Raw genomic sequence first — 22,854 nt, 5'->3', positions numbered from 1 at the left:
GTTTGATCAGGCCAGGGCTGGTCTGTCTGGTCCTGTGGCCTCCGAAGCAAGACCTGGGGATCTATGGAGTGGAGCCAGGCAGAGGCTGGGATGGGAACCTGGACAAACTGGGTGCCATGACAGAGAGATGTGGTGCGGGCCCCAGGGGTGGTCTCAAGGTCAGCAAGCTGGGGAGAAGGAGGCAATACAGAGGCTGACATTTCTCCCAGAGGAAGCAAACGGTGTTGACAAGGACCACCTACAAGCACCCAAGTGCTCAGTGCTTCTCTTATGGGCCAGACTAAATCTCAGGGAGCATGGACAGAGGGTGTAGATGGAGGATGCTGACGCCAACCATGGATCCTGACTTTCAGGTGGCTAACCTGGGATTTTAAGGTCCTACCAGAGTAGTAAAAAAGAACTTAGCACCCACCACAAAGGGATATGGGATAATAAAATGACAACCATGTGATCATGGTGACCCTGCACATCCCTTCACACCTCTACAAATGGGGCAGGTTTTACCTACTCATGACAGAACCACAGGGAAAAAGAGAAAGCACGGGAATGTGTTTATAAAGACTAAAAGACATTCGAAAACATTCCCCATACCATGTTTTCAGATTGGGCTGGCTAACACAGTTCAGGTGCGTCTGCTCTGTATCAGCCTTTCCCTGATGGTCCTCAGCTACATCAAAAAGTCAAAACAGTCAAGCCCCTTTCAATATCAAGGGTCCGGCGATTGTTTAAAGAAGTACACTTAAGTATGGAATACAGTGCAGCCATTTAAAAATCATACAGGGAAGGATACCTCATGACATGTTAAAAACAGCATACTGGGGCGCCTGGGTGGCTCAGTTGGTTAAGTGACTGCCTTCGGCTCAGGTCATGATCCTGAAATCCCAGCATTGAGTCCCGCATCGGGCTCCCTGCTCGGCAGGGAGTCGGCTTCTCCCTCTGACCCGCCCCCCTCTCATGCTCTCTCTCTCTCTCTCATTCTCTCTCTCAAACAAACAAATAAAATCTTAAAAAAAAAACAAAACAAAACCAACATACTGTGTGATTCAGTTTTGGGGGAACTGGCTAAAAAATAAATTCATGGTGATCTGCACCATGAACATGAAGTGCTATCCACAGTAATCTCGGAATCATAGAAAAACTATTGGTTTTTCTTTTCTTTGGGGGGGGAGGGGTGCTCTTTTGCATTTCCTAAGTTTTAATAACCATGTATTAATTTTCCAATCAGAGAAGTCATTATTTTACAAGGGTTCAAGTTTAAGGATGGTGTAACATTATTTTAGACGTTGAGGTTTTGATGTAGTTGGCCACCAAAGCACCTCTTATTTCAGGCTGCTGACAAGGATATGGGCCTAAACTTTTCCCTTGAGGTTACCAACCACTAAGGGATGCTAACCATTGGGGATCCTGAACCGATTGGGGGAGAGAACCCCAGCCAGTTGCATTCTTCTCTCCCCTGGAAAGTTCAGGAATTCTGGAGAAGGCATTCAGCTGGGACGGCTGGTGACATCTAATAATCAATATTGGGTCAAATTCTGAGATCTGGTGTGTGCTATTCTGACCTGAGTCTCTCCAACCAGGGGTTAGCAAACTTTTTCCAGGTAGTAAATAGTTTAGGCTTTATGGGCCATATGAACTCTGTTGCAAGTATACAACTCTGCTGTTGTAGCAGGAAAGCGGCCTTGATAATACCCAAGTGAGTGTGGCTGTGTTCCAGTTAAACTTGATTTACAAAAAAAGTAGTCCGCCGACCCCTGATAAACTCCAGGTTTCTTAACTTAGTTCAAGAAGATGAAGTGACCAGGTACAAGCCATGTCAGTCCCTGCAAATACAGTAATATCCCCTTATCCGCATTTCGCTTTCCATGGATTCAGTTACGTTTGGTCAACCGAGGCCTGGAAGTAGATGAACCTCCTTCTGACCTATCTTCAAAAGGTCAACAGCAGCCTAGTGGTAGGACACTATGCCTACGTCATTCACCACACTTCATCTCATCACGTAGGCATTTTATCATCTTACATCATCACAAGAAGGGTGACTAAAGTACAGGAAGATATTTTGAGAGCGTGAGAGAGATCCTATTCATATAACTTTTACTACAAAATATTGTTCTAATTGTTCTATTTGATTGGCGTTGCTCTTAATCCCTTATTTGTGCCTAATTTATAAGTTAAACTTTGTAATAGGTATGGATATATAAGAAGAAACAGGTGTATATGCCGTTTGGTATTATCTGTGGTTTCAGGCATCTAGTGGGGGTCTTGGAACGTGTCCCCCACACGAAAGGGGGGACTACCGTGGAGAGGTCATGACTGAATGCTGCTTTTTAAGGTCTTTCCAGCTCTGAGGGTTTAGCAGTGTCAACTCTGCGATGAAGGGAGGGAAGCCCATTATCATGCTTATGTTTTTATTATGTTGGTTCTTCCTCCAGCTAAGCTATGAGTACCTGGAGTTTGAGAAATGAGTCTGCATTTTTAATACCTGCATGCAACCCATACATACTCATACTCCAAAGAGAAGGTGCTTGATATGCCCTTGCTGAATTCTGCATGAAGGAATGAGTGTCCTCCCACACCAAGCTGCTGTGAAACAGAGCTCTTGAGTGATGCCCCTTGGGAACCACTCTAGCTCTGTCCAGGCAGACTCCACTTTGAAAAGGACAACTTGTGTTCCCCCACAAATATACCTGTAGCTTCCAGAAGAATCTGTTCTTGCCATAGGCAGGAGCTTTCTTTCTTTCTTTCTTTTTTTTTAAGATTTTATTTATTTATTTATCAGAGAGAGAGCACAAGCAGGGGGAGTGGCAGGCAGAGGGAGAAGCAGGCTCCCCGCTGTGCAAGGAGCCCGATGCGGGACTGGATTCCAGGACCCTGGGATCACGACCCGAGCCGAAGGGGTCACCTTGTCAGGAAACGCTCTCTTGACCATTTTGACACAGTCTTAATCTTCATCTTTCTCCACAAAAGCAAAGCATGTAAATGAAGTAGAAATTAATAGGTGAAGCTCTGCAGCTTCTAGATCCAGGCTCTTCCCTCAGTGGGTCCCAATGGAACCCAGAACCCAGTCTTAGGGTGGGGCTCTTGACAGGGCAAAACATCCACTCCCAAAGTGAAGGCAACTCAAAATGACACTGCTCCAACAGAAAGAGGCTGGGGGAAAAGCCAGGTCAGAAGATGGATTCTCAGCAATACTAATAAAGTACGGGGCTGATCTACAAAGACTCGGCTTGTCCCATAAGGTAAGTAATTTGCAGGAGGGGTACGCTGATTTTAACATGGGATATGTGTGTATTAGTGTATATATGTGAGCGTTATCATAGTCCAGAAAATCTATACAGTATGCACACATATATATTTGGTAGTATTCATTTTTCTTTTTTTTTTTTAAGATTTTATTTATTTGAGAGAGAAAGAGAGTGAGCACGGGGAGGGGGAGGGACAGAGGGAGAAGCAGACTCCTCACTGAGCAGGGAGCCCAACACGGAGCTCAACCCCAGGACCATGGGATCACGACTTGAGCCAAAGGCAGACACTCAACCAACTGAGCCACCCAGGCATCCCTGTACTCATTTTTCTAAGTAAATGTTAATAGTCACTGAGAAGATGTATGCTCAATCCAGTGATCCGAAAGCAAATCCTGGAATTCAAGGTCCCCACCATCCCCCTCAAACGCCAATGACGATCATTCTAGGTCACCGAGGTTTCTGCACAGAGGCCCGTGGAAAGGACATAAAGATGGGAAGAAAGGCTGGACAACAAAGAAATTCCAGGGAGAAATCCCAGGGAAATGGCCCCAGAAAGCAAATGCTAGAGCTTCTCTGAGGTCCCAGGCACAGTCATGACTCTGAGAGCCCAGGGGGTGAGGGCACAGTACGGAACGGGGGGCGGGGGGTGCGCGCGCCCTACTCACGCGGTCGTTGCTTCCTTTGTTGTCCTCATACTTGGTTTCTATATGAATGGAGAATTTCGGCAGAAAGGAACACTATGGGAAAAAAGTAAAGTTTCATTAGCATACCATTTTTCCTCTCTTCACATTCGCCGTATAGCCTCTGGATGGTATATGTAACCATCATGCTGGGAGCACTCCTCCCGATACTAGGTCAATATCCAAATTCAGACAGAAAGCCACCTTGGGAAACACGAACACACTTGCACCCAGAAGTCAGGCCAGAGTGAATGACCAAGCAATGGAAGGCATGCTGTCCATTTCTAAAAGGAGTATGTTCTGTGAGTCCTACGACAGGCTTTGGAAAAGCAAAGCCTGAAACAGGCAGTTCCAGTTCTGGGGTGCTTACCTTTGCAGGAGAGACTGTCACTGCTGGATACCTGGGGACCCAGCCTTAACTTTGATATAAATATTCATAGAAAGCAAGGGAGGTGGTATACAGTAGGAGAACTTTAAGATAACAAATTATTGACGTCAGACACACCTGGCTTTTGGTTTTGAGTTTATCACTTGACAGTGTGACTTGGGTCAAGTCATTTAACTTTGCTGAACCCCGGCAGCATGACAGGGTGACGTTTTGAGGGTTAAATGAAATCATGTGTAAAACACGTAAGTGCTGGGCACAGGGGAAGCATTGAACAAATGAGAGCAATCAGCATGAGGTTGCGGCCAAGCTCAATATAAAGGGCAGCCCCTCTTTTTGGCAGCATGGGGGAGAGAAACCCCAAAAGCACACTGCCCTACTGTTCCAGTCTCAGTGGGTCACACTCTGTGTATTAAGTAGATTTCAAGGGTGAAGGTAACTTGAGACTCTTCTCAACATTTTGATGGATGTTGATGTCACCTCCCTCCTGCTGGCACTGAGCTGGGCATTACCTTTCCCGGCCTCAAGAGATGGGATTGAAGACTAACGGGTAAAATGACCCAGCAACTCCACTGGGAGCTGCAGGTGTCAGAGAAACTAGCTGATACACTCACAGTCCTGAGTCTGGCTCCTTTACTTATTTATCCAATGCACATGGAGCACGTACTCTATATACCAGGCACTGGCCTAAGCGCGTTGAAGTTCTCATTCATTTATTCCTCATAAACATGCCACGAAGTAGGTACTATCATTATCATCCCTGCTTTAAAGATGAGGAAACGGGCGATCCATCGAGGCGGCGTGTTCTCTCTGCCGTGAGCTTTCTCGCTAGCTGAATTCAACTGGGTGAACTATGAGTGGCCGAGTCAGATCCACATCCACATCCAAACAAAGAAAAGATGATCCCGGGTCTAACCAGCACGTGGGTGAGCAGCAATCCAGTGATGAGCAACCAAAACAAAAGGAGGCACCACCTGAGAGTCAAGATATTCTACCTGATCAAGGGAAGGAAGTTGAAGGAGGACCTGTGGCTCAAGGACGGGACCTGGAAGCTGATCTCCAGGAGGCGCCTCAGGCAAAGGCTGGACGTGTAACTGAAGATGACCCTGATGTCAAGGGGCCAAGTCTACCCTTTTTAGAGCCCATTAAAATGCCAGAAGCAGGTGAAGGACTGCTCCAGATTTAAACAAGGACAAGCTGAAACATGCAAACTACTCTTATGTGGGGCACTTCACTGTTGAAATTCTCTCAATAAAGTTTTACAGATATTCCACAAAGAAAAAAAATAAATAAATAAAGATGAGGAAATGGAGACACAGGGAGGTTGAGTAAATGGCCCATGACCACACAGCTCGTAAAGAGTACGTGTCTGGATTACAAGGCCGGTGGCCTGGTCCCAGTGTCCACACTCTTAATCACTATCTCAAAGTGATTCTTAATCACTGGTTCTTAATCACTGGTTCTCAAAGTGGGGTCTCCAAACCTGCAGCAGCAGTAGCATCCTAGAACAGGTAAGAAATGCAAATTCTTGGGCCCAACCCTGTACGCACTGAATCAGAAGCTCTAGGGAAGGGGCTCAGGCATCTGTGTGTGTATGTATTTTAAAGATTTATTTATTTATTAGAGAGAGAGAGAGAGAGAACGAGAGAGGAGAGGCAGAGAGAGAGAATCCTCTAGCAGACTCTCTGCTGAGCACGGAACCCAACGTGGGGCTCCATTCCAGGACCCTGAGATCATGACCTGAGCCGAAATCAAGAGTTGATGTTTAACTGACTGAGCCACCCAAGCACCCTCCCAGGCATCTGTGTTTAACAAGCCTTCCAGGGGATGTAGATGCAGGCTTTCATCGGAACACCACCTCACTATACCCCACACATGGGAAGAAAACAGGGTGCATTATCTAAAATTCAGGAGTCCACAACACCTCACCCCATGTGCTTCATCCCTCCCAGTCCAGGATCCCCTTTCAGCACAGCTGAGAACGCTAGCAGCATGTGTACAAGAAGGCAGGGGCCTTGGATGTGCCATTGATAATTCCGACATCACATGGCTATGTGCATTCGGCATTCATCTGTCTTAATCCAGGTGAAACAAGCAAGCTGAACCGTGACTAAGGAAACACAGAAACAATCAATCCCAGTAATTGTCTTTATGGAGAATGCAGCTCTGTGATTATTTATTAACACCTTCTTTGCTGGCTCCTCTCAAAACTCTCACTCCATAGCTGCTGCCCTCAAGCACGCTGCCCCGGGGAGTTCCAAGGAGGGGCTGCTTGCTCATCACGAATCGAGACCCTGGAGGAATCGGAGCAGCTCTGAGCCCCACGGCAGAGCTCTTGATACGGGAACTTGGGGAGATGCACCTGCCGAGACCCTTTTAAAAATATCAAGCCTTCCAGCAAACTGATGGGTCCTTTTTAACCCATAATTCATAGGAGAATCAATGCAGTGCGTGCAGAGTGCCAGATGGCAGGAGAACAGAGTCGTCCTGGGCGGGGAGCTGGGTCTGGGTGCGTCAGAGTGGAACGTTCCAGAGGAGTTTTTATCGGTTGAACCCCTAAACCACTTAACTAAGGTCAAATAAATGAGTTTTAGCATTTGGGTATTAAGCCCAAATATGAAATGCAAAACTCTTATGCAAATTAGCAGATGCTGTTATTTTCTGAGTCAAGGACTTAGGTTATTTTCATATCAGAATGGTAACCCTGCCAGAGGCTGGGAGTGCACCTGGTTTGGCCAGGCAGTGGGGGAGGGGGGAACCCCTATGGGACAGGTCAACTCTAGGCTGGTCAGGGTCTTCTCCTGTAGCAGGGGTTGGGACTGATCATCGCCTTGGGATATCCGATGGCTGGTTTTCGGAGCTCTGGAGGTGTGGTGTCTCAAGTTAAAATCAGGAGTACCTCTGGCCTGGAGCACTTTCAGAGCTTTCACTAAAATCTTTCTGGCTCGAAGTCCATCTTGAGATCAGGTTCTGCTCACCCTACACAGGTTAGCTGCCCTAAAAACCCAACCCACTAAGCCTAGTAGAGCCTTAGCAGTTAAGCGAGGTTTTTCCTTCTTCCTGGCCGGCTTCTGAGGTTATCCTAAATCCCTTCCCTTCTCTAGACCCCCTGGGCTTCCCTCTTCCTCCCCTGCAGTGGATAATTTTGACTCATAGTTTTAATAAGACCATGTGATAGAAACACCGTGAACGTCCCTCTCCTCCACTGCAGATCTGCTCATTTCTTTACACTGCTTCTTATTCTTTGTGAATCAGAGAAAGACGCTGCTTTCCGCACTCCCGTGGAAAATAATGAGACACAGGGGGCAGCAGACCAGGGCTCAGATCTGAGAGGTATGGACTTGAGCAAATTATTTTGGCTTTCCCAGCCTCTGTTTCCCCACAACAGAATGGGGACCACCCTTCTCTACTCTATAGGAGTGTTGAGAAGATCAATTAGATCATTCGGGTAAACCCTAGCACAGTGCCTGGCACAGAGCAGATGCACAACAAAAAATATTTGTAAGTCTCTTCTCTGGAAACTTGTTTCATTGATTATTTGCATTTTCTCCTGGCTTCCTTCCTGCAGCCTAAAAAAAAATATCATGACAAGTGTCATATTCCTAAAAAACAAGTATCAAGTTCCCTCAGTCATGTTCTTTCCTTCATCTACAATCAATCCCATTTCTCCTTGCGTCCACAGTCTAACCCGGGTGGCTCAGCGGGTTAAGCATCTGCCTTGGGCTCAGGTCATGATCCCGGAGTCCTGGGATCGAGCCCCACATTGGGCTCCTTGCTCAGCAGGGAGCCTGCTTCTCCCTCTCCCGCTTGCTCCCCCTGCCTGTGTTCTCTCTCTCGCTATCTCTGTCAAATAAATAAATAAAATCTTAAAAAAAAAAAAAGAGTAGCCCATGCTTGCTGTCTGCATTTTTCCACCTCTTACTCTTCTCAACCAGGGCAGTAGAGTATGGAAATGGCCAAGTGTTAGGGAATTTTCAAATCAGCATCGCTTTCCCTGTGCACACCCTGACGAACTCTCTACACTGTTCATGCGAGCCAAGAATTCCGCCTTCCTGAAAAGCAGCTCCTTCTCCGTCTTCCCTTCCTTCCTCCGCCCCTTCAGTGGACGAGTCCCCTGGGTTCTGCCTTCTGCCCTATTTTTTTGCTCTGAACCCTCTCCCTTGGTGATCTGAGCTGCCCCTCACTTTTCTGTGACCATGTTCAAACTGACATCTCTAACCCCGTCTGCTCTTCTCACGTGTCCAGCTGCCCACCGGTCATCCCCAACAAGAGTCCTACAGGCATCCAAACTGAAAGGTCCATACTGACTTCAAGTGTTCTCCTGCCCCGTACGAGTGTCCAAGGGCTGCCATAACAAACTGCTATGAGCCGTGCAGGTTAACACCCTCAGTTCTGGAGCCCAGGAGTCTAAAATCAAGGTGTTGACAATGTTGTGCTCCCTCTGAAGGCTCCAGGGAGAACCTTTCCCTGCCTCTTCCAGCTTCTGGTGGCCCCAGGTGTTCTTTGGTTTGTGGGTGCATCCCTCTAAGCTTTTCCTGTGTCTTCATATCACCTTCTTTTCCCTGGGTGTCCTCTTTTTATAAGGCACCAGTTACTGGATTTAGGCCTACCCTATACCTAGTGTGATTTCATCTCGCATCTCAAGGTCCGTGATTACTTACAGCTGTAAAGACCCTATTTCCAAAACGGTCACATCTGAAGTTCCAGGGGACATGAGTTTTGAGGGGACACTATTCAACCCACTACACTCACCTACCACATCCAATGAATGCCCACATCCTGCTGGCTCAGCTTCCCTCCTTAAAGGTAAGACCTAGAGTCTTCCATATCTGACCCTAACTTTCTTTATGGCTCTGCCCTATAGTCCTCCCACAGTCAGTCCCAGAAGACCACTCGTCATTCCCTGGAACACATCTGGCTGCCATGTTTTGTTTTTTGGGTTTTTTTTTTTTTCTGCCCACAGTTCTCTCAACCTGAAGTCTCCTTCCTAAATCTTATCCACAGACCATCTCACATCCCATGTCAGAATGACGATCCCATGTGTATAGGAAGCATTCTGTTCGTACCATTGTCACACACTTACCTCCTTTTCTATCTCCACAACTAGCTGACTGTGTGGCTGGCTCAGCAGCCAGAAGGTAAAAGCTACAACATTTCCTTCAGGGGGATTCCTCCCCACTCCCTGCTGTCACTGCCACAGTTCCCCAGACATTCGGGCCTTAAAGCTTCTGTTGCAGGTCCCCTTTCTGTGCCTAAGGGCTTTGATCCAGCTAGGAACATACCATCTCACCTGGTTACCCTCAACTGTCTCAAAGGGAGCACCTCACCTTCCAACCCTGGACTTTCTCAAAACACGTGGTATCCCCTAAAGATGCTGACACATTTCTATCAATGAGGGAGATTCCATATCACTGAAGGAAGTGTCAGGAGTGTGGGAGCAGAAAAAAGAATTGGGAAGCTTGATACCACCAACTGGAATGTGTCTCTCCTGAAGGGAGACATCAGGAGTGCCACGCATTGGCTAAAACTCGGAGGCGTCAAGGGATTCAGAAGACTCCTATGCTCTCTAGGGCACAGTCACTTGGGAGCACTGAACGCTTGAAGTCCCATGTGGCCCATGAAGGAAAGACTAAAACACTCATGGCAGACAGAATTCTCAGGTGGCCCCCCCCAAGACTCCCAGCCCTTGGGATACACACCTTGCCGGATCCCTCCCCTAAAGCGTGGGCAAGACCTGTGAGAATAACGGGATAGGAGCCCCCCTGATTAGATTACCAAGGTGATCAGATGATGTTACATTTTATGTAAGACTTCTTTTTTGAAGAAGCAGAGATTCCGACCGCTTTGGAAGAAGTGAGCGGCCACGTGGTGAGATGGCCATGTAGCTAGAGCCAGGGAAGCTTCGAGAAGCTGAGAAAGACCCCTGGAGACCAGCCAACTAGAAAACCAGGCTTCTGTCCTATGACAGCAATGAACCGACACCCGCCAACCGAGGGGCCTGGAAGAGGACCCTGAGCCTCAGATGAGATTGGAGCCCAGCCTAATGAGACTCTGAGCCAGGGCCTAGCTAACCTGGGCCCAGCACACTCTGAGATAATACATTTGTGTTTGAAGTTGCTAAGTTTGTGGGAAATTTGTTAATGCAGTGATAGAAAAACCAATAATACCACCTAACCTCGAGAATCACCCGTTTGGCTTTCATCCGCATAGAAAAATCACTCCCATAGAAGTCTGAATAGGTCTCAGCAAAACAGGGAATCTGTGCTCTCCTAACTTAGTAGCTCCAGCTGTGATGTCAACGGCTTTGTCCATGACCACTACTTACGGCCCAGGGTGATATTTGCCAGTAACTGATGGCACTAAGCTTTGCCAGGAGCGGGCATCCAGACGGAGCAGGACCTGCCTAGACCCATTGGAAGCAAGAATACAGTAGAAAGAATATAGGCTTTGGGGTGAAATAGACATTAGCTCAAACCCCAGCTGCTTTTCTCACAAACTGTGTGACTCCAAGGAAATTCCTTGATCCCTCTGAGCCTTAGTCTTCTCATCCATAAAACGGGCACGATACCAACCTCATCACTGTGGGGTGAAGACAAAATGCCCTAGCGAAGGGCCAGGCAGTGTCTGGCGAGACAGGTGCCCAGCCCACTGCACCCCTCCCCACGGAACCGCACAGGCTCTGTGGGAAGGAAAAGGCTGGGGTGGGGAGATCCTCACTTGCATACGTGCACGGACACACGGGGAGGCTGTGGACTTGCAGGGACACCTGATGGGGCCTTCCCAAAACGTGGATGGTGGCCACGCCACAGAGCAGGTGTGCGCTCTCCCAGCCTCACTCTGCCGCCTTCCCAGCTGTGTGGTTGAGGACACGTGCAACTGTCCAGCGACATCCTCCCTGTCTTCCTCTATCCTAAAGGCCTGGCACCCTGACCTCTGCCCCGCTTTCTTCAACCCCCTGCCAACTTCAGGCAGGGAAACAAGAACACAACCAGGATCCCTGTGGACTCTCTGCTTTCCTAGATGTAAAAGGCTTTATGCCTGCTCGTTCACTCAGCCTTATCACAAAAACCGAGGCTCAGACAAGTTGAGAAATAGCATCAAAAAAAACAGCATCTGGGAGCCCCAGGGGTCCCCCGAGATGACCCTGCTTACAGGCGGAAGATTGGGGCAGTGACTCTGAGCAGCAAGATGAGGCAGGGAGAGAGGCAATAAAGTGCCCTAATCCCCTGGAGCCTGGGGGACCTCATGAGTCACTTCAGCCCCTCCCTGCTCTCCTTCCTCCCCTGGGCCCATTCAAGATCTGGAATCTTCTTTCTCATGAAAAATCTCCCCCCCCCCCACCTCTCTTCTTGCCTAGAAAAGCAGCTCGGCCAGGAGAATCTAACAGATATTCACATTATTACATGCAGAGTTTGTTTTGCCCCTAACCCCCTAAAAATAGTAGCAGTGTCATGGGGAAATCAGAGAAATGAGGCAAAGCTCTCCTGTCATCTCCTCTTTGATTTTCTAGCTTAGATCCTCCAGGGCCAAAAGAGTCTCACTAGGGCTGCTATCATGTGTCCCTGCTACAACCAGCTTCTTCTGTACCCAGTACCTTTAATCTGCCTTCCATCCGCAATGGCAGACACAGCGCTCATCAGGTACCTGTGAAATCTCTAGCACCCAAAGCCAAATGTGCAGGAAAGCGAGGGTTCTTTGCAGAACACTGAAACGTGTGTACTTGTATCTCTGGGAAGTGATGAGAGAATCTGCAGTCGGGAAGAAGAATGCCAGGAAAAACAAGTGAAGTACCTGGGCTTCTGCGAGAATAATTTCCAGACCAAGCACTCCTGGGTTCATTGTCGGGAAAGGAGAGCAGCCTATGCAAAATGCACCGGCAGGGCTGGATTTTCAATTCACTACAGACATGCTTTGGAAAAATGAAAGAGCTATTTTTAGTCTAGTGATTGATTAGGGTTGCTATGGCAATAAGAAACACTTACGAGAAGAAAACTAAAACGTAAGCAACTCTTAAAGAGAAAAGGACAAGCCTATGGGAATTTCATAGTTTCTAGGTGGTGCTGGAAGCCCTTTCTGCAGGCCCTGCAGGTGCACAGGGAGAGTGGATGGTGGCTGTAGAGACCAGGTCTGGGGAGTGGAGTCGGAGGCTCTCTCGGGGGCTGCACCTCAGAGACGTGCAGCGGCAAGACTTCTGGAAGAATGAGCACCATTCATGATGAGGATCACCATTATGGTCATGCCATCCTCTCTCAGCTCCCAGAGCATGATGAAAACCATAAGCTAAAAGCGTATGGATCCTGCCCTCCATCAGTTTACCAAGTAAAGTAAAAAAATCACATTCTCTCTCACGGTAGATTTTTTAAACTTTCTTAATGATGCCTCATCTGGTGGGCTTGTTAAAAATGGACTCCAGGCCCCTGGACTGGTGACTTGCTCTCAGAAAGTCGGTGGAGCCCCCAGGGCCCATGCCTGAAGCCAGGACTTGATTGTTCTGTTCTTTTTTCTTTTCTTTTCTTTTTTTAAAGATTTTACTTATTTAGGGGCGCCTGGGTGGCTCAGGTTGGGCGTCTGCCTTCGGCTCAGGTCATGATCTCAGGGTCCTGGGATCGAGCCCTGCATCAGGCCCCCTGCTCAGTGGGGAGCCTGCTTCTCCCTCTCCTTCTGCCCCTCCCCACCACTTGGGCTGTCTTTCTCTCTCTCAAATAAAATCTTAAAAAAAAAAAAAAAAAAGATTTTACTTATTTATTTGAGAGAGAGCACGAGAGCCCCTGTTCTTTTCTTTTTTAAAAAGCTTTTTCATATCCCATATTATTTACCATTTCAAGTCTACAGGTCAGTGGTTCTTAGTATATTCAGAGCTGTGTAACCATTAACAGAATCTAATTTTAGAATATTTTCTTTACCCTAAGAAAATGCCCCATACCCATGAGCAGTCACTCTCCACTCCTACCTCTCCATTACTGCACATCCTAAGCAACCACTCATCTACCTTTCTAACTCTCTCATTTGTCTCTTCTGGACATTTCATATAAATGAAATCATATCATATGTGGTATTTTGTGTCTGGATTCTCTGAATTAGCATCCTTTTTACGGCAGAGAAGTACTCCATTCTACGGATATACCATATTTACTTTATCCATTCATCAGCTGATGGACATTTGTTTCTACTGTTGGGCTATTATTAATAATGGTGCCGTGGACATTCCTGCCAAGTTTTTGTGTAGACATACATTTTCATTTCTCTTGGGTATTCCCCTGGAGTAAGACGGCTGAGTCATATGGTAAACCGTATGGCTTTGGTGGCTTTGGAAAACCACCTGGCTTTCCAAACTGACGACACCATTTTACAGGGTATGAGGGTTCTAGGTTTTCCACATGCTTGCCAACATTTATTATTGCCCAGGTGTTCCTTTTTTCCTTTATCTTTTTTTTTTTTTTTTTAAAGTAGGCTCCACACACAGCATGGAGCCCAATCTGGGGCTTGAACTCACGACCCCAAGTCAAGACCTGGGCTAAGTTCAAGAGTCGGAGGCTTTATTGACAGAGCCACCAAGGTGTTTCTTAACCTAGGGAAGTTTTGGTATATCTCTGGGTCAAAATGATGATGCAAGGTAACCACAGGGAAGTTTGGGCATATCTTTGGGTCAAAATGATGATGTTTCTTAACCCAGAGAAGTTTTGGTATTATCTTTGGGTCAAAATGATGATGTAAGGTAACTACAGTCAATATTTCTCATGTCCCGTCTGAGACAGACATGACACAACACTGAGGTAATGATGATAACAGTATGGTACCATTCCAAGTATTTGATATATAATAATTCTTTCTTAACTCTTAACCCTCACACAACTCCAGGAGGGATGTACTATTATTACCCTCGCTTTACAGATAAGAAACAAAGGCATGAGAAGCTTAAGTCATCGGCCCAAATCACATCACATGTACATGATGGAGCTGAGATTCGGCTCAAGCTGTCTGGTTTGGAAGTTCATGCCCTTGACCCTACATCCTGCCACCTCTTGAGCATTAGGAAATCACATGACTGTTTTTAGTGGAGTTGAGGGCTCAGTCAGGGGTGGTGGTGACAAAGGCGCAGGTTTTGCTTCTCAGTGTGTCCTGTGGCCACTGAGAGCAGGGCAAATATGGCTGTGTGCATCTGCCAAATGACAGATGTGCCCTACCTCAAACGAGCCCGAAGAAGAAGAAAAAAAGTTTACTCGAAAGACACACTGGGGAAATAATTATTCATTTAAGAAATTCACAGTGGTATTCCTTTAAATGCCAAAATATCCTAGTACCCTTCAAATAACAATCATTTTCAAAAACTGATTTTAAATATGATGGCTTAAGTTAATTCCTGCTGTGAAGTACATTCAAAACCCTGCTCAGGACGCAAGGAAGGGCATAAACTCTCAGGTGTAAAAAATATTAGGAATGAAAAACTGTTCATTACTGCATCACTGGTCTTATAAAAGACACAGAAGCAACCCAAAGTCCACCAGTAGAGGGTTGGTTAAGTACATTGTGGAGAACTCTAAAGCCATTAAAAAGCAAAGTATGGGGCGCCTGGCTGGCTCAGTCGGTGGAGCATCTGACTCTTGATCTCTGGATTGTGAGTTTGAGGCCCACACTGGGTGTAGAGATTACTTAAAAATAAAATCTTAAAGGGGCGCCTGGGTGGCTCAGTCGGTTGAGCGTCGGGACTCTCGGTTTTGGCTCAGGTCATGATCTCAAGGTCATTAGATCGAGTCCCACATCAGCCTCCTAGCTCTAAGGGGAATCTGCTTAAGATTCTCCCTCCCTCTCAGTCTCCCTCGCCCTCCTCCAGCTTGTGGTCTCTCTCTCCAAATAAATAAATTAAATCTTAAAAAATAATAAAATCTTAAAAAAAAGTAAAGTGTAAAACAGGATGATCCAGTTTTATAAAAAGGAAAGAAAAGCATGTTAAAAAAAGCACATTAGTATATGCACAGAAAATATGGACAGAGAGACACCAAAATATTCTCATGGAGGAGAGCAGTAGAAATCATGAGGTCTTTTCGTTTTCCATGATACACATTTTTATAATGCCTGTATTTTATAATAAACATCTACTTTTTCAGTAAGTAGAAAAAAAATTCAAATCCAATAAAAAAGTAAATAAACACATCAATGAGGCCCCCAAGGAACTGTAGGGGATGTAATGGAAGTCACAGGGTATTCTAAAAATTCTCTTAATTTGAGTCCACTTTAACTTAAAGGGGAGCATATTATAAGGAGAATGGTTGAGGAGATGGAGGAGGTGCAAGTGTGGGAAGTTTGGGAAATCGCTTTTTCAAGCGGTTCCTGTCTCATCGATTACACTTCTTCACAGAGTTCCAGGATGAGGAAGGATCGGAGAGGTGATATGTTTCTGTAGTTCAAACTGCTTTTTAAATGGCACCAGAGTTCTTTCTACAAATAGTGCATTATATAGGGGCATGATGGCTGGTGAGGCATATCCATGGAACCTCCTGGATTGAGACGAGTAAAGTTTGAAAAATCAATGACTGACCTCAATAACTTAACGTTTTATTCCTGGTTAGCAGCCAGAATCCTTCCATGTCTGAGGACAAAACGTTCCAAGGAGACTTGGAAACAAAAATGTTAAATGGAAGAGTTGAGAAGCTGGCTTGGGGTACATGAAGTGTTTATAGGCTTTCAAAAGATCATTTCCTTTTAGCTTTTATCTGGAACTCAATGCATTCCTCTCTGGCCATCTTGTTCTGTCTGCATGTACACGTGTCCTCCGCTATCAATGAACACTAAACTCGATACAGACTTGACCTTCTCTCTAATGGAATTCCCCTGAAGACATTGATTCTCTGGTACTAAATTCTATATCATCATATTAAATGTATTCCAAGGCCATACAGGGTATTTCAGCTTGAGCTGGGATCATTAATAAAAATGAACTTGCAGGGGCACCTGGGTGGCTCAGTCGGTTAAGTGTCTGCCTTCGGCTCAGGTCATGATCCCAGGGTTCTGGGATCAAGCCCCACGTCGGGCTCCCTGCTCAGCGGGGATTCTGCTTCTCCCTCTCCTACCCACCCTGCTTGTGTTCCCTCTCTTGCTGTCTCTCTCTCTGTCAATTCAATAAATAAAATCTTGAAAAAAAAAAAATGAACTTGCAAATGTTTCCACCGTTCACCAGCAGGAGACTTACATCCAGAATATTCCACAGGGCTAGCGCGGTTAAGTCTAGGATTTAGGATTTACTATCTTTTCGGACTCTGGGGCTTACAGCCTGTGCTATTTATAAAATAGTAGACTATGGTGGGGGGTGGTTGTCAATCTGCATGTAGAGGCAGTTGGGAGACACCTAGATCTTAAAGTACCTTCCAACTTCTTTTATTCTTCATCAGGACATTTTATCCTTCCAATCTGAAAGAAATTTATTTGGGGGGGGAGAGAGAGAGAGAGAGAGAGAGAGAGAGAGAGCGAGCAGGGGGGAGGGCAGAGGGAGAAGCAGACTCCCCACTGAGCACAGAGCCCAACAGTGGCTCGATCCGGGGGGCCCAGGGATCATGACCTGAGCCAAAGGGAGACACTTAACCAACTGAGGCACCCCCAACCCAGGCACCCCCCACACACACCAATTTCAAGAAGGTGTATGTCCAGCTGTCCCTCCCATCTACTCAGAATCTTAGTCATGATGCAGGGAAAGATGCACAGGAACTGAGGGGAGCTATTTGGGTTCCATTGGGTTCTTGGGTTCCAAGGGCTGTGTATGACTTTATACATAGAGTGGGTGGCAACGGCAATAGGGTAATTGGGAAAAAACTGCAAAGATAGTTCCAGAAGAGTGAGAAGAGGAACGCAGGTGGGGATTTAAAGAAGGAGGAGGAGGAGGAGAAATATTTTAAAACAAAGAGAAGGAGAAAGGGATTGCATGTAAATTATAGAGATGAGGATGAATCGGAGTGACTTCCCTAATATATGCTGCACAGGAAGAAAAAGGAGGCCAAGAAGAGCAGTGTGACCTGAAAGAGGAGTGGGGAAGGAGAGGAAGGGAGCGTGAGGAGGTGGAGCCTGGAGACACAGCAGGAAGACATCTGCTTGCGTTCCAGCCCCCACCACGGAAATGCACATCAGCCTCTCCTGGCTCCCTGGCAGCCTGCGCCCTGCACTGAGGCTCTGTTCATTCATTAGTTCATTCATTGCTGGAGCCTCTCCCGTCCTCTGACAAGCTGAGTAACAGCACCTCACAGAAGAAGCAAGGCCAGGAGGGAGAGGCTGCGAAGACATGAATGAAAATATGTTTTCTCAATGGGGCAAGGTTTGTTGCCGGCGCCCTTCTGAACATCGAGCAGGGAAACTAAATTCGGGCTCCTGCAATCTAAAGCTGGACCTGTGAAGGAGAAACAAGCAGAGGAGGCCTGTGAAAACGGAGAGCTGCACACGATAAAGGCAGGACAGAGATTTAAAGAGACAGGCAGAACGCATCAAATGAAAAAGAATTACACGTAAATAATAGAGAGGGGAACACATCAGAAGGACTCCCCAAATGTATAGGTTGGCATACAGCCAGGTAGGAAACTTTCAGATCACAAACCTTCTCAGTTAAAAACTGTAAGCACCACCCCTCTGAACCGAACTGGGCAAATTCCTTACCTAAAAATATATTTTAAGGGGTGCGTGGGTGGCTCAGTCGTTAAGCGTCTGCCTTCGGCTCAGGTCACGATCCCAGGGTCCTGGGGTCGAGCCCCGCATCGGGCTCCCTGCTCCGCGGGAAGCCTGCTTCTCCCTCTCCCACTCCCCCTGTTTGTGTTCCCTCTCTTGTTGTCTCTCTCTGTCAAATAAATAAAATCTTTAAAATAAATAAAATAAATAATACAGACAATTTCCAAACGCTAATGTTATGGTAGCGAAGCCCATTCTATCTCCTGCCGTCTCCCCCCAAGATGGCTGAATTAATTCTCTTTGAAGTACGAAGGACAGCTTGGGAAGAGCTAGAGGAAATGTAAAGGAGATACACCAGACAGAGAACCCTGCTCCTTCCAGGCCTCTCGCTTCACAGGCACCTACAGATTGGGTTGCTGGGATGGGGAGACAAGCTCTAGTCCTGCACAAGGGCCAGGGCACATCTGTGAATAAGCTGCTTTGCAACTGGTCTCCCCCCCTACAACCAGTTCATTTCCTAAATGGAAGCAAATCTGATGTGTGACCTCACTGTCATCTCGGGAGACTACTGCCTTTGCCGTGTGGTCTCACAGCACTGACTTTGAAAAGACATTTACAGGTTATTACTGTTGGGAGCCCTTCAAACCACTGGAATTTGAGTAACAGTAATCATTATGCAATGTATTAACCCACTGAAATTTTAGAGCACATAACATTTCCTGAAATAGAATTGACCCACTGACCTATTTTGTGGGTGCATAATGGCTCTAACCTGGAGAGAAGCTGCTGGCATTCCCCTAAGTTTTAGAAGGCTGTCCTTGCAAAATCCAAGGTCCCAAGGACAAGTAAGTGCGGGAAGTGCTTCAGCTCCCTTTTTGAAGATTCACAATGTATGGCAGAATCGTAAAGGCTCTGAAGAAGTCCTGCAATAACAAAAATCTGTGTAGCTCTGCATAACGCAGTGCTGCCCAGCTTAACTGGCGGTGCACCATTTAATGGTAGGTATAAATGGTTTTAGATTCTCTCCATCTAAATTCTCTTGATCCCTGGAGATTTCTGAACTCGGCCATTCTGACTCTATTTATGACACCAGCCTCACGCCATGACCTCTGTCTCCACTGACTTCAACCATCTTTCTCTGGGAGGGTCCTCTTCTGGCCTAACTGCTGCTTTGCTCCTCAGTGCCCTCCAACTGGAAGACTGTTTCTTTGACCTGGTCCCTACCAGGTCCCAGTTCACAGGGCCTCTTTTCTGAAGGGACACTGCCCTCCCCACCACCTACCGCCCACCACAATGATGTGCTGCCCTGGATATTCGGGGTTAATTGTGATGTGGAGATAGAAGTTATTTCCTAACTTACTCCCATCTCTACCCCGGTCTCCACGACTCCAAAGAAGGAAGACTTAGGGACCATCATTCTCCTAGCTTACGTAATAGCGGAGATGGTCAGCTTGTCCTCTCGTTTCCATCCAAACAAGACCAATCCTGGAGTTCTGGTATGAGTGTATTTTCTCTGTACTTGCACCTTTTTCCTTGTTACGTAACGCAGTGGTTTCTACCAACCTTGGCTCGGACTCAGTGGAAGGCGGGGGAGGGGAGCTCAGGAAGGCTCGACAGGCATGGAGGTCATCGGTCTGCGCACACAGCACCCATCAGCTCTTTCGATTATCGGGGACCTGGCGAGGCCCAGATATCAAGTGACATTCCTAACCAGAACCATCAGTTGCTTTCAGAAATATACCTCAATCTCCCTGTTGCCACTCCTGGAAAGATGACCTGAGTTCACCCTGGACGGCTGATGAGACATTCTCAACCGTGAGCACTCTTGATTCTTTTCCCTGGCTGGGCTGAACCAACCCCGAACAACTCCATCTCTCATTGTGCCTCAGCACCATTCGAGGTACTCAGGCAAGAGTCATCTCCTTCTCCCTGCTCTGTTAAATTTACCTTCTCTACCTCTTTCAAAAAAATAATTACAACATTGGGGAACAGTGGACAGCCCACGACTACCTCCACTCCTTGGGTAACTGCAGCCATTCTCACTAACACAAACGGGCATCCCATAGTCCGGCATTGCCTTTTTTTAGCTCTAGAAAAACAAAATTCGTGACTTTGGAAGGCAGCCAGTCTCTTTGGGCACCTTCCTTTGTGACTTTACAAACTACAGAAGAACCGGCAGGTTTTGAAGAACTGGCTAGATAGTCTGTCCTCCGTTAAACTGTCATTGTGTGATTCTTTGTTAACTGTGTAATTAAGATTTTGTTTTTCCTATAGCCAAGCTAAAGATATTTTTTCCACTTCCTGAGCAAATGGCATCTCCACATAATTCTCACCACACAGTCATACACGGTGATGAAAAAGCTTTTACGTTTTGGTAACCGTGATCATGTTGAAGCCCTAGATGACCCTAGGTAGAAAGTTCTCTTGGCTGGGTTTTATCACAAATGAGGGCAGCATGAGGTCTCAGTAATAGGTTGGACAGTCAGATACAAGACTTAGGGGATCCTAGGAATAGAAGAACATTGCTCTGGGCTAATCCTATGAGAAGAGACAGCTGTCTAGAGTCCTCAGAGCCCCTCTGCCTCCCTGGAGGGTAGGGAGGCCAGGGTGTGGTGACCCCAGTGGAGAGTCAGGCCCTGGAGAAGTTTTGCTTTGGGCAAAACTTAGGGCACAGACAGGAAATATGGGCTTGAAATGACATCAAGAAGAGGTATTTAGGATTAAAGCACTGGGGGACAGAGAAGCCAACGGAAAAGCATTTCAAACAGGAAGAAAAATAAAAAAAGATGAAGACAATTGAAAGCATCTGTCATAAATCCAGGGAGCAGACCCTGTAGTCAGAGAGAAGAGTGGGCTCTTCCGCCCAAGCTGTCGTGGGCAGAGAGCGTGAGAACTCGGCTGAGTCCAAGGCAAGGGTGAGGGGTTGGCTTCAGAGTGACCACTGCAGGCCTGACACAGTGCACCTGCAGCCCGAGGGAACACCCCAGACTCCCAGGCACTGGGAAGGCGGAAAGAAAAACTGTGCTATGTTTAGGATGGAAAATCAAAGTGAACTGGCCGGGAAAAATGTTGCTTCCCTGTGGAGAATGAAATACAGACCTTGCTTGACATTCAAAGCCACCGGGACCTGGCCTCCCAGTGTCTAGGATCCAGCAACAGCACTGGCCCACTGGGCCTGGGGAGAGCACGCTCTGGACTGGACTGTGTCCCCTGCCCCATATTGAGACGTTGAAGCCCCGACCCCCCAGTGTGATGGTAATGGGAGCTGGGGCCTTGGGGAGGTGATTCGGTTTAGAAGCGGGCATGAGGGTGGGGCCTTCAGGATGGGATGAATGCCCTCATGAGAAGAAATCAGATGGTTTGCTTTCTGTTTCTCCTAGTTCCGTGAGGACACAGCAGGAGGAAGGCTTTCTCCAGGAACTGAATCAGAGGATATCCTTGACCTCGGACTTCCCTGCCTCCAGAGCTGTGAGAAGTAAATGTCTGTTGTTCCAAGCCAACCCTGTGCGTGCTGTTTTATCATACAGCCCAAACTAAGACAGAGCAGGTGTCTCTAGGTTCTACTATCCCTAAGGTCCTGCTCAGATCCCACCTTCTCCAGGAAATCTTCCCTATTTGCTCCAGGGAGAGTTTCTCTCTCCTTTCTACAACGCTCTGGGCCTCAACCATAGCACCTGGCACAGATTTTCCTGGAAATACTGACAGTTATGAATTCATCTGCTCGCACCCAATCTTCCCCAACTCCACCCTCTTCAATCCACTTCACTTTCTGAGCCAACTCTGAGGCCGGAAGTACTTACGTTGTTCTGACAGGTCATTTGATTCACCTCAGTGTTGACATGGTTCACGTCAGGACAAGTTCCTGGCTTATACAACTCCCTCTCTTCCTTTCCCTTTGGCCCAGCAATGTGCCCCTGTTCTTATACCCAGATAGTTGAACTTGAGTCTCTCAGACCAGTTCTGCCCCCTTGCTACCCCTCCTCCCCTAGGGTTGCCAGAAAAAAAAAAAAAAAAAAAAAAGCGAAAACCTAGAAGATGAGTAATCTTTCAGGAGAAGTATATTCTATGCAATATTTGGGCAATACTAAAAACTATTTGCTATCAATATGAAAATTCAAGTTTAACAGGACATTCGGTATTTTGACTTGCTAAAGCTGGCAACTTCATCACTCCTGAATCTATGATCAAGTCACGTGTGAAAGATGGCTGTGTCCCGTCCTTACCTGGACACCTCCCTGAGGATTACAGCCCTGTCCCTAAAGCTCAGGGCCCCAGTCCAGAGACCAGGGCCCTTCTTGTCACATTGCAATTGCTTGTCTGGCTGGAGTGCCCAGGGCCATTCATTCTGCCTGCTGGTATGAATTTCTGCTGCCAGCCCCATTCCGAGCTCATCCAGCTCCATGGGCAGGTCTGGTACAAGCCTGCCCTCTGGGCTGAATGATGGCCTGTCCCATCTTGCCTCCAGAAAACCCTATGCCTTGCTGGTCACTGCCACTGGAATGTCTAGCTATTTCCCACAAGATTGTGACTCCCCAAAAGGCAGGGGTTATTACTCAAGGCAACGTACTCCCATGATGCGTTACCTTGTCGGTGCTTAATAAATGGCTGTTAACCTAAAACCGAAAGATGGTGTTATGGGTTGAATTAGGTGTGTGCTCTTCCCCCCCACTCCCGCCACCCGCAATGTCCAGATTTATGTTGAAGTCCTAACCCCAGTTCCTCAGAATGTGATCTGATTCAGAATTAAGGTTGTTGCAAATGGAATTATTTAAATTAAGATGAGGTCATATTGGAATTGGGTGGGTCCTTAATCCGATAGGACTGGTGTCCCAGCAAGAAGAGGAGGGACAGCAAGGAGGATGCCATGTGAAGACAGACAGAAATTATAGTGATGCAGTCCCCA

The 22,854-nt window shown here is 47.0% G+C and overlaps 1 protein-coding gene and 1 pseudogene across 1 annotated transcript in view; one reads left to right on the top strand and one right to left on the bottom strand.

Moving 5' to 3' along the window:
• The window catches only part of PITPNC1 (phosphatidylinositol transfer protein cytoplasmic 1), a 134,514-nt gene that overhangs the window by 83,751 nt on the left and 27,909 nt on the right, over positions 1 to 22,854 (bottom strand). The window contains exon 5 of the mRNA XM_088028183.1: positions 3,908 to 3,979. Coding sequence (XP_087884309.1) covers positions 3,908 to 3,979 — 72 coding nt within the window. The remainder of the gene's footprint in view (positions 1 to 3,907; positions 3,980 to 22,854) is intronic.
• On the top strand, positions 5,161 to 5,493 carry LOC148163366 (P antigen family member 3 pseudogene; annotated as a pseudogene).

The sequence above is a fragment of the Eumetopias jubatus genome, unplaced genomic scaffold (genome assembly GCF_037043125.1).
Source record: "Eumetopias jubatus isolate StellerSeaLion01/CBP00866 unplaced genomic scaffold, mEumJub1_p1.0 scaffold_10, whole genome shotgun sequence".
NCBI classification, from domain to species: domain Eukaryota; kingdom Metazoa; phylum Chordata; class Mammalia; order Carnivora; family Otariidae; genus Eumetopias; species Eumetopias jubatus.
Note: the sequence above shows the minus strand (reverse complement) of the source record. Positions and strands in the feature narration are given on the sequence as shown.